This window comes from Capra hircus, chromosome 18 (assembly GCF_001704415.2).
Source record: "Capra hircus breed San Clemente chromosome 18, ASM170441v1, whole genome shotgun sequence".
NCBI classification, from domain to species: Eukaryota; Metazoa; Chordata; class Mammalia; order Artiodactyla; family Bovidae; genus Capra; species Capra hircus.
In genome coordinates, this window is record NC_030825.1 from 52560288 (window position 1) to 52577590 (window position 17303).

Consider the following 17303-nt stretch of genomic DNA (forward strand, 5'->3'; position numbering starts at 1 on the left):
GGCAGTTGGGTCATTTCCCCATCTTGGGCCAGAAGGTGGCCGAGCTGCTAGGAGATGAGGAAACCGCCTTCTCAAACTACTCTGAAACAGGGTTGGGGGTGGGGACCCACAGAGCTGGGCTCTGCAGGAAGGAGGGCTGGGGACCTGGACCAGTGAGGTCTGGGGTCTCTAACTGTTGAGAGGGCCTGCGGGCCCAGCCAGACTCTTGGGTCAGAGGGGGAGAGGGGGTCGCGGGGGCTGAATCCTGGGTCTGAAGGAGGAGGGGCTGGGGAGCTGGACCCCTGGGTCTGAGGAGGGAAAGAGGACACAGGTTCCTCCCCCATCCTTCCTCTGGATCCTCACCCTACTCACCTCACCCCACCCCACCACCTTTAAGCTATGGAGACTCAGAAGGAGGCCCTGGCCTTGTTTAGCAAGACCCTGTCCTCCCCACCCTTTCCTGGACTACCTTGGGTGTGACGAGATATAAAAGTGCTGTTTCCTGGGAGAAAGAGCGGGAGCGAGCATTCCCGCCACCCAGACCATGAGCTCTGCCCTGCTGCTGGCCCTGCTGGGCATCACCCGCCCCCTGCCCGGTGAGTGAGAGACCCGGCCAGGGAGGGGATCCACCTGGAGGCTGAGCTCAGATGGATTTGCTCCTCCCGTTTCAGGAGTGAGGGCCCTGAACTGTCACTGGGGCATAGCGCAGACCGTGAGGAATGTATCCGAACAACCCTTCCAGTGGAAGACTTCCCAGCAGAACTGTGGGGAAGGTTTGGGCTGCCAGGAAACAGTGATTATCACCCAGAACGGTGAGACGGGTCCCGCTCCTGACTTGCAGCCTCTCCCTTGGAGAGAGGCCCCTATCACCCCACCCTCTAGTCCTACCTGCATTCTGTGTACAAACTCAGAAGACCGCTCCCCGAAATACCAGGAGCGGCGCCCACCTTAGCCGCCCAGGGGCCTCCTCTGCACCCTTCCAGATGCACACCCTCCCTCTAGGACCCTGGAGCCCTGACCCCACCCTGGCCTGCTTCTCTCTCCTTGCAGAACCCCTCCTGTACCTGTTGCTCATCAAAGGCTGCACCCAGGCAGCCAATCAGGAGGCCCGCGTCACCGAGCACAGGGCAGGCCCCGGCCTGTCCATCACCTCCTACACCCGGGTATGCCGGGAGAATCTGTGCAACGACCTCTCCACCAGCCTCCCTCTCTGGACCCCGCTCCCACCCACAGGTGCCGGAGGTGGGGGGAGAAAGGCACTGCCCGGAGGAGGGGGGCAGTGGGGTTGAGGGGGTTGGGGTGAGCACACAGGCACTGTTCTTTTAGAATCCCTCCCTGCCTCCCCTCAACCCCGTCCAGCCTCCCCAGCACAGCTTCTCCTAACAGTCCCTTAGCAGCACTGGACCGATGTTCCCTCACGTTCGACTACCCACCTCCGACTGCGGCTCTGGCCCTAACCTGCTGCCCACTCCTTCTTTTTTTCCCGTGGGGTTTGGGAACTTGCCCACCAGGGTTTCGGCATCTCCTCTTCCGAACTGAAATTGACCTGTGGGTTCCCACCGTACTCTTCGGTCTGAGATCGTAAATCGGATTTCGCTCTGCCCTTTTGCGTTTCTCTACTCTTGGGCATCGCTGGTGGACATGGGCATCTCCTCTTCTTCCACGGTTCAGTGGAGCCGCTGGGTCCTCCCAGGGCACCCCTCCCCTCCCCTTACTAGGCAGCCTTCCCCAGATCTCATGCTCCCTCCCTGCCTTGGTCTCTCTCTCTAGTCAAGGGTCCTAATGCCTTGCTCCCCAGACCTTCCTGAGAGGAGCCCAGGGAGGCTAAGGGAGCTGATTCTTGGGAGCCGTGAAGAGCTAAAAAGCTGAGGAGGGTGGAGGGAAGGCGCCTGGTCTGAGTTCAGAGCCCCCTTGCTCCGTCCCACCTTTGTCTCCCACCTCTCCAGTCCCAGGTTCTGTGCGGTGTCCAGTCTGCTTGTCTACAGAAGGCTGTCTGTCGGTCCCAGAGATGACCTGCCCGGCCGAGAGCTCACACTGCTACAATGGGGTCCTCCACCTCACTGCTGGTGAGCGGCCGGGAGGTGGGGTCAGGGCCAGGTTTGGGGGAGGCTGGGGGGGTGGCGTGTGGGGCTGAGGATCAAGATCTGAGTCTCTTGGGGAGGAAAGCGAGGTGAGGATGGGAACCCTGAGGAGGGCGGGCCTGGCTTCCCCCTGAGTGTTGGCTGGTCCCGGTAAAAGTGTCTCCACCTTCTCCTGCTTTCCAGAGGGCGGCTCCACCAGACTCAAAGTCCAAGGATGCATTTCTCAAGCAGGCTGCAACCTGCTGAACGGGACCCAGGAAATCGGGCCCATCAGCCTGCGGGAGACTTGCAGCCCTGAAGGTGAATGTCCCGGTGACAAGACCAAGTGACAGGGGTGGAAGTTCCGGGGTATGACAACCCTGCGAAAGGCAGGCATCCAAACATCCCAGCAAAACCAGCATCACAAGTCATTCAGATGTTACTACTCACTTAGGCAGGTGTGATGGGAGGGATTCTCCCAGTAGGCACTTCGGGCGAGGATGCCAGGAAACAGAGAAGGTACGTGGTCCAGGGAACAGATCTCTAGGACAGGAGATCTATAGGACAGGAGATCTATAGGACACGAGATCTATAGGACAGGTGTTTTAAATGATGCTGAGCCTGGCTCAGTTAGGACAGCCTGTCCAGGTGGGAGAGGAGCAATGGAGCTAGGAGGAAGGTTAGAGAGGCAAAGAGGGTGGGCCACATCGAATGCCACTCTATCCATTGGCTGCAGGAGTTGCCTGCTGGTTTCCCTGCTGGGCGTGACTAGCTGCTTCTGATTCTATTTCTCCACCTCCCTGACCTTGGGGTCTCTGGCTTCCCCTTGACACCCGCCCCAACTCTGGCATCCCACCCTCGCCCAACCCCCACCCCTGGTACCGGAGGCCCCAGCAGCCCTGCTGCAGAGAAAAAGCGATCAGAAGGATGTCAAGGGTGCTTCAGGTGTGACAAGGAGAGTGAGAGCCTAACGAGGCCCCGGGGAGGGTTCCCACTCACCCACGGAAACCCAGTCCAGGTGGAGCACCAGTGGATGAGCGTGGCCTGGCACGTCTTGATGTCAGGGAGCAGGATGAGGAGAGGGGTGGGGCGAGGAGGGAAGTGGGGTCTGGAGAAAGTGGGAGGAGGGTCCTCCCTGACCAAGCTTCAGGCAGAGAATTGAGTGAGTTCAGCAAACGTTCCTGTTTGGATCTCTCTGGCTGGACTGGGAGCTTTGAGGACAGAACCCAGATGTCCCTGGCACCAAGGTTTCCAGCCTCGGGCAGCACAAGGGCTGGGTAACGATGGGTTCCCCAGGATGTATTTGCTAACAGGAGTTCATACAGCATTCCAAGGTCTCCTGTGGGGACCCCAGAGGACTCAGACCCTGGCCCTGCCCTAAAGGGCCTCTGGGACTGGGAACAGAGACATCACAGACACAGGTAGCCACGAGGCTGTCCTGAAGGGAGCCTGGGGGAGCTCAGAGGAAGAATATACTGATGTTCTGGAAGGGGGAAATCAGGGAGGACTTCACAGAGGAGGTGAGCTGTGACCCATGTCTTAACGATGAGCTGCAGTTCATTCACAGAAGAGGAAAAGGGCACAAACAGCCAGAGGAGATAGTATGGGCAAAGGCTTGGAGGTGGGGGCAGCCCGCTGTTTTCAAGAAGGCTCCCTGGGCTCTGCCCGAGGAGGGCTCATGGCGAGGATGAGGTACAGCTGGGAGCGGTGAGCAGTGACAAGTTTTCCAGGCAGACAAGGGGAGTGTGGGTGGTGAAGGCAGAGCCCTTCCAAGCAGAAGGAACACCCTGCTGTGTCTTGGAACTGGATGTTGGTGGGGGGAGCCGAGAGGTAGGTAGGAGTCCTGGTGGTGGGTCAGATAGCTTCCTAGCCAGACTGATGGGGCTGGCCTTTCTGCTAAAGGCAGGGGAACCATGGTCAGGGAGGGACAGAGTCTGAATCTTTTTTTTTTTATTAATGCTAGCTTACTTATTTGGCCCACTGGGACTAACAGGAATATTAGGTAACATAGTCCAGCAGACATTCAGACACAAATTAGACACACACACCACACATCACACAATACATACGAGAGACACAACCACACACACTGTGCTGTGTACACACCACACACGTGTTTCTTCCTCTCACACACCACACAACACCACATGCCACACCCAGCACACACCCAGCACCTGACACACGCACGCAGCACAGAGACATGGGACACGCACCACGGTGCACTCATATGACGAACACACACCACATGCATCACCAACACACTCTGTCACTATACACACACACCACACATCACGTACCCACCCGCCGTGCACATCCACACATTCCCATACTACCCCACACCCTCCACAGGCCTGCTGCACATTCACACACCCCACACATATCCCACATATATGTGCTGCCCAGACCACACACGTGTCACATACGACACAGCCATTACACCACAAATGGATATTCCTCACATATGTCCCTGTTTCATTGGCTTTCCGCATCAAAGCCAGATTTTTTAAAAAATTGTTTAATTTTTATTGATATATGTGGCTGCACTTGGTCAGACACGACTGAGCGGCTTCACTTTCGCTTTTTACTTTCATGCATTGGAGCAGGAAATGGCAACCCACTTCAGTATTCTTGCCTGGAGAATCCCAGAGATGGGGGAGCCTGGTGGGCTGCCGTCTATAGGGTCGCACAGAGTCGGACACGACTGAAGCGACGCAGCAGCAGCAGCAGCAGCAGCAGCAGCACTTGGTCTTAGTTGAGACACGTGAATTCTTAGTTGTGGCATGTGGAGGCTAGTCCCCAACCAGGGATTGAACCTGGGCCCCCTGCAATAGGAGTGTGGCATCTTAGCCACTGGACCAAAAGGAAAGCCCCCAGCTAGGGTGGAGCAAGATGTCAGGGAGTAAGTGGAGAACAGAAGGACATCCCAGGGAACAGCTCCTGGAAGGCATGGGGGCAGGAGAGGACTGGGTGCAAAACAGGCCACCGCAGGAGCCCAGACTGAAGAAGAACCAAAGGTCCGGGATTTTAACAGCCTTGACTGTCCCCCTAAGGAACTGGATCGTGGTTCCAGCTAGAGCAGTGAGTCAGCTCAGCCCGGGAGAGCGCAACTGTTAAGAGCTTAGCGTCTGAATGGAAAGACATGGGTTTCAGTCTGGGCTCTGCCACTGAACCAGCTTTTGAGGATTACCACTGTTTAGAGCCTCTTTCACCGAGTTCAGAGAGGAGGAGACTCTCACTGATGGTCAGAGGTGGCAGAGCATATCCAAAGGCATGGGGGCAGGCATGTGCCTCCATGTGTGGTTCAAAGAAGACTCCAGAAATTAGTGGGACTCCAGCAGAGTGATTAAGCGGGAGCAGAGCAGGACAGGAGGACTGTGCAGAGGGAGGAGGGCACCTCAGGTAGAGCCTTTGGGGCCATTTTTAGGACTTGGAATTTTATTCTGCATGGGCTGAGGATCTACTGGAGTTTTCTGAACAAAGGATTGATGTGAAACAACCTTTCTTTTATAGGAATCATTCTGAATGCCTGGTGGAGAATAGAGTGAAGGGGAAGTGGGCATGGGGGAGGGGACCCTCCAGGGAGACTCAGGAAGAAGCAGGTGAGAGCCAAGGAGTCTTAGACCCTGGTGGAAGCTGTGAAGGAGGCAGCTTCAGCCGACAGGATTTCCTGATGGGCGCAACATGGGGTGTAAGAGAGGAGGGATTGTCGAGAATAACAGCGATGTCTTCAACTTGAGCAACTGCAAGAAAGGAGGTGCCATTGGCCAAGACGGGAAAGATGGGGGTAGGCAGAGCGGGAACCAGGCTGAAAGGATGGCTGCAGGAGCCATGAAGTGTCTGTGAAGTGGGGGAATGAGTGACCCTCCTTCACGGGGGCTGTTGTGAAAGTTAACCCATTTGTGGGTTACTTGCCTGGTCAGCCCTGAGAGGTTCTGCATCAGGAGACACATCCCAGCTGATCGTGTGATGGTCTCAAGAATCGGTGTAATGGTTTTCAAACTAGACTGCCGAGGGCTACAGGGGCTGAGGTGGCCCAGGATGGTCATCAGTCCTCCTCTTCCCCATCACTCCCTGCAAGGAGCCAGAATAATGCCTGAGTTCCCAGCCTAGCTCCTAACTCACTCGCGGTGGGACACTGGGCAAGCGGCTTTCAAAACTCCTCTGTTTCTCACTTGGAAAATCGGGGTGATGAGGATGACAACCTGTTTGGGGTAGGGGGGTGCCAGGAGGAAATGAAACAATCCAGGTGAGGTGAGCTTCTGGAGAGGGTTCATCCTCGGAAACTGATCACGGCAGCTGGACACCTTTTAAGTGTTTAGTGCACACAAGGCATTTGAGTATTTCTGTTTGGAACATAGTGTTGCTCAGTGAAGACATATATGGTGTCAGGCTACATTTCTATTTATCCAGATGAGGACCTTGAGGCCCAGAGAGGGAAGTAGAGATTGACTCAGGCTAAGGAAGAGCCATCTGTCTCCATCGTAGCTGACGGAAAGAGCAGCTGTCCTCAGGGGGCATTGAAAAATGCTCCTGCAGTGTGTTTGAGCAGAAACAGGGTAAAGAATGAGGATGGGCTCAGATTTCCAAAATGAAAGAAGTGAAAGTGTTAGTCACTCAGTCATGTCTGATTCTTTTGCAACCCCATGGACTGTAGCCAGGCTCCTCTGTCCGTGGGATTCTCCAGGCAAGAATACTGGAGTGGGTGGCCATTCTCTTCTCCAGGGGATCCTCCTCACCCAGGGATTGAATCCGGATCTCCCACATTGCAGGCAGATTGTTTATCATCTGAGCCAGCAGGGAAGCCCTGAAGGTCCCTTCTACATCTGAGGTTGAGGGACCAGTGGCCCAACGGGCTGGCAGGGTAGCTCAAGAATGTGGGCATCTTCCCAAGCGTGGGACCAGAAGAAAGACGCACAGCGGGTCCCTGGCTTCCACAGACCCTGTTGATTCTTTCTCTGCAGGTGTTCTGACGTGTTATCGGGGGATCATACTGCAGATGTCTCCAAACCTGAGCCGGGACCCTGTCAAGTGGTCCGCATCCAGGGAGCAGCAGTGTAACCCTGGGGAGGTGTGTCAGGAGACCCTTCTGCTCATAGATGTAGGTGCGTGGGCTGCGCAAGAGGGCAAGACCCCTGCATGGGGTCCTGTGTCTCCCTGCCTTGAATTTTTAAAAAATTAATTAATTAATTTTAACTGGAGGCTAATTACTTTACAATATTGTAGTGGTTTTTGCCATACATTGACATGAATCAGCCATGGGAGTACCTGTATTCCCCATCCTGAACCCCCTCCCACCTCCCTCCCCATCTCATCCCACCAGCCCTGAGCACCCTGTCTCATGCATTGAACCTGGATTGGCAATCTATTTCGCATATGGTAATATGCATGTTTCAATGCCATTCTCTCAAATCATCCCACCCTCGCCTTCTCTCACAGAGTCCAAGTCTGTTCTTTACATCTGTGTCTCTTTTGCTGTCTCGCATACAGGGTCATTGTTACCATCTTTCTAAATTCCATATATATGCATTAATATACTGTATTGGTGTTTTTCTTTCTGACTTGCTTCACTCTGTATAATAGGCTCCAGTTTCATCCACCTCTTTAGAACTGATTCAAATGCATTCTTTCTAATAGCTGAGTAATATTCCATTGTGTATATGTACCGCAGCTTTCTTATCCATTCGTCTGCTGGTGGACATCTAGGTTGCTTCCATGTCCTGGCTATTGTACACAGTGCTGCGATGAACACTGGGGGTACATGTGTGTCTTTCCATTCTGGTTTCCTCAGTGTGTATGCCCAGGAGTGGGATTGCTGGGTCATATCCGGCCTTGGATTAAAAAAACATACTTCTCTGTTTATTTTTGGCTGCTCTGGATCTTCGTTGCTACATGGGCTCTTCTCCAGTTGTGGAGAGTGGGGGCTACTCTCTAGCTGCCGTGCGCTGGCTTCTCATTGCTCTCTTGTTGGGGAGCACAGGCTCTAGGGCGTGCGGGCTTCAGTAATTGTAGCTCACGGGCTTGGTTGCCCCGCAGCTTGTGGGATCTTCCTGGGCCAGGGATCGAACCGGTGTCCCCAGCATTGCAAGGAATCCTCCTTAAGTGGTTAAGGAATTTGAACCACTGGAGCACCAGGGAAGCCCCCTGCCCTGGATTCTGTGCACTAAATTTCCTGCCACGGTCCCTTCAGGCTTGCAGTTCTAAATCCAGTTCTTCCTCTATCTGTGCCTTGGTTTCCCCTTCTGAAAATCGGGATGAAATGATGGCAGTAACAATAATCTACTTCACAGGGTGGTTACTAGGATATAGCCGGTAGTCCAGGCAAAGAGCTGAGAACAGAGCCGGCACAGAGAAAGCTTTTGCTCAGTCATTTCAGTCGTGTGAGGCTCTTAACTCATTTCATTCAAAGTCTAAGGAACTGCTGTTATGTGTCAGGCACTGTTTTAGGTGCAATAGATCCCATTACATTTGCCTTCTTGTAGCTTTACAGGCCAGTGGGGAAGCTACAGGCAAAACAAAACAAAAGAGTAAGATATCGTGTATGAAGACAAGAGCTGTGGACAGAAGTCCAGTGGGGATGGGAGATCGGGAGAATGATGTGAAGGTTGCAGTTTGTGCTCTGAAGGCTCCCTGTCAACTAAAAAACCCCCAAACCTAAAGGTTGAGAGTTATTTATTCAGTGGGAATGTTATACACATTTGCAGCAAGCAGCAGGTAATCTGAGTAGGAAAGATTACTGTTAATTAAGAGAAAACTTAATCTCTCACATGAAGAGATTTAGCAATCTTCTATCTTCTATGGGAAGATGCAAGTGTTCAGACTTGCTGAAACCGTTTCCTTCATATTTGTTGCTGTTGTTGTTCAATCGCTCAGTTGTGTCTGACCCTTTGCAACCCCATGGACTGTAGCACACTGTGCTTCCCTGTCCGTCACCAGCTCCCAGAGCTTGCTCAAACTCATGTCCATTGAGTCGGTGACGCCATCCAACCATCTCATCCTCTGTCGTCCCCTTCTCCTCCTGCCCTCAATCTTTCCCAGCATCAGAGTCTTTTCTAGTGTGTCGGCTCTTTGTATCAGGTGGCCAGAGTATTGGAGCTTCATATGCATCTAGCTATCTGGGGCCAGTCCTGCTTTCTTTATTGTTCACAAACTAATTTCTTGTTTATCATGCTGCTGCTGCTGCTGCGTCACTTCAGTCACGTCCAAGAGGTGGCAAATGTGGTGGATGGCTGCCTCTCTCTCTCTCTCTCTCTCTCTCTCTCTCTCTCTCTCTCTCTCACACACACACACACACACTTTTCGTTTCCCACAGGAAATTCAGAGGACAGTCTACTCCTAAGGTGACCTTTCAGCCGGAAAGAGAGAGAGAGAGAGAGAGAGAGAGAGCGCGAGAGCGAGCTCCTACTGGCTTCCAAAAACCTGGCTTTGTTTCATCTGGGCTCAGAAATTTGCATTTGAAAAAGGCGTGTTGACTGGTAGGGCTCAGAGCAGAAAACTTTTCGTTTCCCACGGGAAATTCAGAGGACAGTCTACTCCTAAGGTGACCTTTCAGCCGGAAATGAGAGGCAGCAGAGCTGGGAGAGGACCCCGACTCTGGCCCCAGGCTTCCCTGTGCTCTCTACAGGACCTGTGCCCCTGGTCACGTACCTGTCTCCTGCCTGACGAGCCCCTGGCTCTGCCGCCCTTGGAGCCTCCACTCTCGCCGCCCAGCTTTCTCTCTCTCACCCCTCAGGACCCAGGTCGATCCTGCTGGGAAGCAAAGGCTGCAGCCAGGTCAGAACCCAGGCTACCTCCATCCACTCGAGGCCCCCCGGAGTGCTGGTCGCCTCCTATACCCGGGTCTGCTCCTCCAACTACTGCAACTCGGCTGCCAGCAGCAGCGTCCTGATCAATGTCCTCCCTCGTCCAGGTGTGTGATGCCAGCGGGTTGGGTGGGGCCCGGGATAGGGAGAGACGGGGCCGCAGAGACACAACTCGGCGCTCAAGGAGGGTGGCCACAGCTAAGCGCAGGGCTCTGTGTTCCCAACCTTCTCTCTGCTCCCCAGCCGCCCCGGCCCCAGGACACCTGCAATGTCCCATCTGTCTGGCCCTTGGATCCTGCTCCCAAAGCTCTAACGTTGTGACGTGTCCTAAAGGCACCAGTCACTGTTACAAGGGTGAGATTTTTCTCCAGGGAGGTGAGTACTCGAGCTGGGGGCCTGGATTCACGGGGTCCCAAGGTGGGAGAGTGCTTGAGACCCTGGTGTTGTGGTCCATGTGCAGGCTGGAAAAGAATTTCCAGATATGAGGCAGAAAGAGAGGAGAATAAAGTTTAATAGAGTGGGAAAACCAAACAGTGGGCTGGTTCAAGGGAGAGCCAAACCCTTTTGCAGGCTAGTAGCCAGTTTTTACAGCCTCAAGACAGAGAAAATTCCTACTGGAATGGTGGCATTAGGTGATTGGTTAGGATGCTATAGGGTGGCTATTTTATCTACTACCAGGTCAGGGAACTGGTCGCTTTAGATCCAGAGGCTCATGGCAACAGTTGCTATGGGGCTTAGTCAGTTCCAGAGATTTTTATCCTGTGACCTTGGTACAGGGCTCCACACCTGGCTCACAAGTTTGGGGTTGGGGGGGCGGGGCTTGGGAACCCAGATTTTCTAGGTCTGAGGGAGGAGGGGACTAAGCCTCTTGGTCTGAGGTGGAGTAGGGGAAGGTCTAGGATTAATAGGGTCTAGGAACTTAAGCATGAGGAGCATTGAACCCTCTCTGACTCTATCTACTCTCTCTAGGTGGGCTGGTCTCCCCAGTGGGCATCCAGGGCTGCGTGGCCCACCCTTCCAGCACCTTGTTGAGCCGTATGAAGAGTATCGGGGTCTTCGATGTGACTGAGACCCGTGAGGGTGTCACTGAAGTGGGTCACCCTCTAATCCAAAGTGGAGCTGCCCCTGTCCCTTCCCTGGCTTGGGCGGTGGGGCTGTCCCTAGCCCTTTGGTGTGGGGTGCCCTCCTTGCTGACCCTGTTCCCCCATGATCCTTAGCTCCTGCTGACCCCCCACGCCCCACCTCTCCCTCTGACCTCATAACTCAACAGCCTTGGACACTGAATGATGTCCCAGTCCTCATCACCACCCCCTCCACCACCACACACACACACACACACACACACACACTCACACACACACACACACACACACATGCATGCACATACACTATCTGACCTGGAGACAGCATATGGAAGGGTCTGAGAACAGCTGAACTGATCCTCTGGCAGGAGGGACATTCACCCAGTGGCCACCTGTGTGCGATAATAAAGACATTGTCCTTTCCCCACATGCAGGGGTTTTTCTATGTGAGGGGAGGGCAGAGCTCCCAGAGACCTGGCTCAAGGGAGGAGAGGAAGCCGGTGAGAGAGTCATATCTCAGGTCATCCCTCACTGGTCTGGTCCACAGCCCCCCTGGACCAGCTTGGGTGGTAGCAGAGTCTTCCAGGTCCTGCAAGCAGAAGTATTAGGGCCTCTTGGGGGGCCTTTCCAGGCATCTCAGCAGTAAAGAATCTGCCTGCAATGCAGGAGTCCTGGGTTTGATCCCTGGGTGGGGAAGATCCCCCACAAGAGGGCATGGCAACCCACTCCAATGTTCTTGCCTGGAAAATTCCATGGACAGAGGAATCCGGCGGGCTACAGTCCATGATGTTGCAAAGAGTCAGACACGACTGAACCGCTGAGCACACACAAACAATCACTTGGGAAGTGAAGGCGTGCCAGTGAAGCTTCTGTTTTAGCAGGCAGCACCAACAGGGGGCTCACACCACTTGAATAAATTGACATAATGGTTTGTGTGAAGCAGAGAAATGAGAGGGTTGGCACCATTTCCTGAGGCTGATATCACTGGGTCTGTTATCCTAGGCTTGAAAGACTAGGAAGTCATTACTGTTGTTAGAATCTGGAAAGGGGTGGTGTTTAGAGAGGGCTGCCTGACAGGAGCCGTGATCTCAGGCTGAAAAATCCACCCAACTCCACAACGACACTACAGGGAGGGAGCCGGGGAATGAACACCCCAACTTCACTCAGTGTCCTCCCTTCGGTCTCCTGCTGGGGCTCCCCATCCACCGGACCCAGCTGGAAGGTGGGAGATCCCACTAACAGTCCCCACAACGCAGGGCAGGGGGAGAAAGGGAGAGAATGAATGAGAAAAAGGAAACCGCACAATCCACCCCGTGAGTCCGCAGTACAGAAGACACACAATTCCCATCTGTTCCTTAATCATAGAATCATCTTGTGCTAATGACAAGGGATTGCACGCCCGCAGCTTTAGATGGCCAGTTCTTCATGAACCTCAATGAGAGGGGAATGGGGGGAAAGCCTGTAACAGAGCTGCAAAGGCCCTGACTGTGCGGCTGGTGGTGATGAGAGCCGCCTGCTTCTACCACCCCTTCTATGTTCTCTTACCACCTGCCAAACCTCCTCTGGACATCGCTGGGACGCAAATCTTCATTCCTAAGGGAAGTAAGTGTTCAATAGTCTTCTCTTTATTGGCTTTTGGCCACTTCCTGCTGAACAGGGCCACCAGCAAGTAAATATTACCCCCAACACATCCCCTGGCTTCCAAACGTAGTCCCCCTTGACCCGGCAAACCAGCCCCCCTCTGGTGGTCAGTCCCTCTGGTCCTCTTCTCTGCCTCTTCTTTCAGCAGCACGAGGAACACCAAATAGCCTGGGGGCAGGTCTGGCTTCCGGTTGATTAGGGCTCTGATTGGGTTTCTCACCCACACCAAGCCCACGGTCACAGAGACCAGGAGCAAAAATCCTTTAGGTGGGTTGTCATGTGTACTGATGGGCGGGGACACCTCCTTATCCTCCCCTGTGTCATGGACCCCTGCCTTCTGGCTCTAGGGCAGGTGACACAATAGACTGGCCAGTTTGAGACCTAGGGCATCTCCTGTTGGGTGGCAAGGTACCTTCTCTTCCTGGTGCCTTCAAAAGCCATCGTGGCCATTCGACCCTTCTGATAAGCCAACTGTGTCTGTGTAGGGGGACACCTGGAAGGTCAGTGAGCTCCCTGGGGGTAGTTAACTGCCTCAGTTCCTTTGCCTTAAAATACGTCCTCTAGTTGGAAGCAATACTTCATGGGAGGACTTCCCTGGTGGTCCTGTGATTAAGACTCCATCTGCCAGTACAGGGGACAGGGGTTCAATCCCTGGTCCAGGAAGATCCCACAGGCCACGTGGCAAATAAGCTTGTATGCCACCACTACTGAGCCCACACACCCTAGAGCCTGTGCTCCGCAACAAGAGAAGCCACAGCAGTGAGAAGCCTGTGCACCCCAACTAGAGAAATCCCATGTAGCAAGGAAGACCTAGGGCAGCACACAAAAAAGAGAATAATTAATTAATTAATTAATTAATTTTAAAAAACTTCCTGGGATCCTGTAGCAATAGAGCAGACATTTATTTCCTAAGTCCCCAGATGGCAGTGTTGACAGACGCAGTGAGCACAAGGCAGGCGGAACAGCATCCACAGTGTGCATTACCCTGCAGGGAGAAAGGTCAGTCTCGAGAGCTGGGTATACGTCCTGAAGAGTCCTGCTGTAGAAAGATGCCATAACAGGCTGAGGTTGGCCTCTGCCTTTGTTGGTTTGGGCGCTGAGTGGAGTCAACAGCCAGGTCACCTGGAGAGAGTTAGCGCACTTGTTGTCACTGCATGGAGACATTAGTTAACTCACTAACCCAACAGAGTAGTAATTCTGTCCCCGGGTGCTTGAACTAATACATCCGCTCCTATATTCCCTGTGAAAGATTTTGGCCCCATGAAGTCTTCCCCTTTGTCCTGTCTAGTCTCACACCCTTAGAATCTGTATCAGTCGGGGTCCAGGCATGTGTCAGGAACCACCTGCTAATTTTAACAGGTAAAGTTTTTTGTTTTGTTTTTATTTTGGCCACGCAGCCCGTGGGATCTTAGTTCCCTAACCATGGATCAAACCCCAGTTAGTATAAGGAATCATTATTAGACTTCCCTGAGAGTCCAGTGGCTAAGACTGCCCTTCGAATGCAGGGGGCCTGGGTTCAACCCCTGGTCGGGGAGTGAGATCCCACATACTGCAACAAAGACTGAAGACCCCAAGTGCCGCAACTAAGACCTAGCACAACAAAATAAATAAAAATAAATATTTAAAAAGGAAATATTTAAAAATAAAAGAATCATGAGGGAATTCCCTGGTAGTCCAATGGCTAGGGCTCTGATCTTCCACTTCAGGGGACATTGTTCCATCTCTAGTCAGGAACTAAGATCCACAAGGCCAAAAAGGAAAGAAAGAATCATTATCTAGCAACACGGGGTGAGGGTTAAGAGGGGATTTGCTACTAAGCCTGAAGAACACAGGGCTTTCCAGGTTGCGCTAGTGGTAAAGAACCTGCCTGCCAATGCAGGAGATGTAAGAGACAAGGGTTTGATCCCTGGGTCGGGAAGATGCCCTGGAGAAGGGCATGGCAACACACTCCCGTATTCTCGCCTGGAGAATCCCATGGATGGAGGAGCCTGGGAGGCTACAGTCCATAGGGCCGCACTGAGTCGGACACGACTGAAGCGACTTAGCACGTGACGAAGATAAGAGAATAGTGCATCTAGGGAGCAACCTCCACACTTGGGGCTGGAAGACAAGCTCTTCAGCCTGCAGTGTCCCTCTACCACCCTCTACTGGCAAAGCCTAACATTGTCCCTGGCTGCTGCTGCTGCTGCTGCTGCTAAGTGGCTTCAGTTGTGTCCGACTCTGTGCAACCCCATAGACGGCAGCCTACCAGGCTCCGCCCCTGGGATTCTCCAGGCAAGAACACTGGAGTGGGTTGCCATTTCCTTCTCCAATGTATGAAAGTGAAAAGTGAAAGTGAAGTCACTCAGTCGTGTCCGACTCTTTGCGACCCCACGGATTGCAGCCCTCCAGGCTCCTCCGTCCATGGGATTTTCCAGGCAAGAGTACTGGAGTGGGGTGCCATTGATGAACAAAATTGCTTGCAGGATCCAGCAGGGCAATAAATCTGGAGCTGAGAGGCCATAACTGGCACAGAATCTGCCCATACACACGCTCTGGGATTCCTGCCCGTGCAAACTGGTGAGGTTCTCTAATGCTCTCAATGTGTGGCGTGTACGTGCAAGACCAAGTCCTGTGCTTCTTTGGACTACATTAGAAATTCGTTCTTGTGGGTCTGGAGGAGAAGCAGTTTCCTGTGAGTGGTCTCTATCCCATATCTGAGGGTCACACTCCCTTAACACAGACTGGCAACACTGAACATTTACCTGGCAGTGCATCTCTGCAACCCGTTCACTCGAGTCTTAGGCTTGGTCCTCAGCCAGATCTGCCCTGTGACTGGAAACAAGAGATGCTCTGCCACGCGAGTTCTCTGATTGCCCGTCACATTTCCATTTGGACGATCTTATCTTCCCATTGCTCCTCTTCCCCCACGTTTGCTCACTAGGGTCATCGGAAGAAACCAGCTGACTCCCCAGTCAACCTGTGCACCTCTGTTGCCATAGTAACAAGGTGCCACACCCACTTCAGCCCCCAATACCCTGCTTTCCATCTGCACTTCTTTCATTGCTACCCCAGTGATAACTTGACCAACTATGAAATTGTCACAGGACTTCTCTCACCTGCGCCCTATCTTTTTCTATCAAGGTGGTCATCCCTGTGCTTCTCCCATGTAGTGGAAACCTAATCCCAGAATACAAGTTTCTTTGTCTGTTGCTGGATGCCACTGCTGATCCTGATTTCTGAATTGGTCAGGGTCCTGGCTTCAGGTTCAGTCACTCAGTCATGTCCAGCTATTTGTGACCCTATGAACCCTGGTCCTCCAGGCTCCTCTGTCCATGGGATTTTCCAAGGAAGAATACTGGAGTGGGTTGTCATTTCTTATTCCAGGGATCTTCCTGACCCAGGAATTGAACCCTCATCTCCTGCATTGGCAACGGATTCTTTACCACTGAGCCACCTGGTAGCAGGAAATAAATTGTTCACCCAAGTTGGGTAATGAGTAGAATTTATTAAGGGCAGTGCTGATTACAACTATCAATACTGGATCCAGGGAAACCACAAAGGATGGTGCAGGAGTTGGGAGTAATCGTATATTTTATTTAATTTTATTTATTTTTGGCTGTGCTGCACAGCTTGTGGGATCTCGGTTCCCCATCTAGGGATTGAACCCAGGCCATGGCAGTGAAAGCCCAGAATCATAACCACTAAGCCACCAGGGAACTCCTTCATGTATTTGAAACATATGACTGCAACAATATATAACAAAGAGGATTGCTCTACATCTAGGGCGGGGGGTGCCATGCACTTCATAGATTTATAACTGGCATGAAGAGGCCCAGTACTGAAATGGGGGAGAGAGCTCCTTTCTACATAAATCCACACTTGAACACAAAGCCACGTACACTCATGGTGTGCTGGTAAATGAACAGCTGCCTCCCTGAAGGGAGAAAGAAAAACTCTGATCTGTAGCATTTGCCAATGTTCTTGGTGTAAATACTCCCACTGTGGCTGACTTCAAGCTCTCATGATGTCCCTGCCTATGGAGTTGGGGAAAAATGACCATGCAGGAGACACAGGTTTGATCCCTGGGTCGGGAAGATCCCCTGGAAGAGGAAATGGAAACCTGCTCTAGTATTCTTGCCTGGAGAATCCCATGGACAGAGGAGCCTGGCGGGCTACAGTCCATGGGGGTCACAAAAGGGTCAGACACGATTGAGAGACTGCGTACACACACACGCACCATACAAATGCAATAGTTATAAATAGCCTCAAAGGCATAGGTAATGGTAAAATAGTAGATAATTTGGGAAGTGATGATTTTTGAGTATTTATTACCTTTGTTTTAAAGTGTTTGTTATTTGTTTATTTATGGCTAAGCAGGCTTTCTCATTTTGCTGGCTTCTCTTGCCGTGGAGCACAGGCTCTAGGGTGTGTGAACTTCAGTAGCTGCAGTGCACAGGCTCAATAGCTGTGGCACGTGGGCTTGGTTGCCCTGAAGCATGTGGAATCTGCCCAGACCAGGGATTGAACCTGGGTCCCCTGCATTGGCAGGAAGATTCTTAACCACTGGACTACTAGGGAAGTCCTACCTTCGCTTCAATATAATTTAGTTTTAAGTTGACAAAATTTAATTTTTAACAGTGGCTCTATTTAGCAACTGGCTTGAAAAACTCCTGAAAATTGACTCTCATGAACCAGGTGGAGTCAGTCCCAGCACAGCATGGCCCACACCCCAGAGAGAGCCAATGAGTATGCACAAATGC

At 52.6% G+C, this 17303-nt stretch overlaps 1 protein-coding gene across 1 annotated transcript; it reads left to right on the forward strand.

The window, feature by feature from the left end:
- CD177 (CD177 molecule) lies at positions 292 to 11347 on the forward strand. Its single transcript, XM_018062510.1, has 9 exons — positions 292 to 575; positions 651 to 791; positions 1030 to 1212; positions 1926 to 2045; positions 2244 to 2360; positions 7001 to 7141; positions 9769 to 9945; positions 10082 to 10213; positions 10808 to 11347. Exons 1-9 carry the CDS (start codon positions 524 to 526, stop codon positions 11053 to 11055), a joined length of 1311 nt encoding a protein of 436 aa, XP_017917999.1. The 5' UTR covers positions 292 to 523; the 3' UTR covers positions 11056 to 11347.

Coding starts and splice junctions, on each gene's coding strand:
- CD177 (XM_018062510.1), top strand. CDS start 524: ATGAGCTCTGCCCTGCTGCTGGCCCTGCTGGGCATCACCCGCCCCCTG. Junction 1,213..1,925: donor GACCCCGCTCCCACCCACAG/GTGCCGGAGGTG, acceptor CCACCTCTCCAG/TCCCAGGTTCTGTGCGGTGT. Junction 7,142..9,768: donor CCTTCTGCTCATAGATGTAG/GTGCGTGGGCTG, acceptor CTCACCCCTCAG/GACCCAGGTCGATCCTGCTG.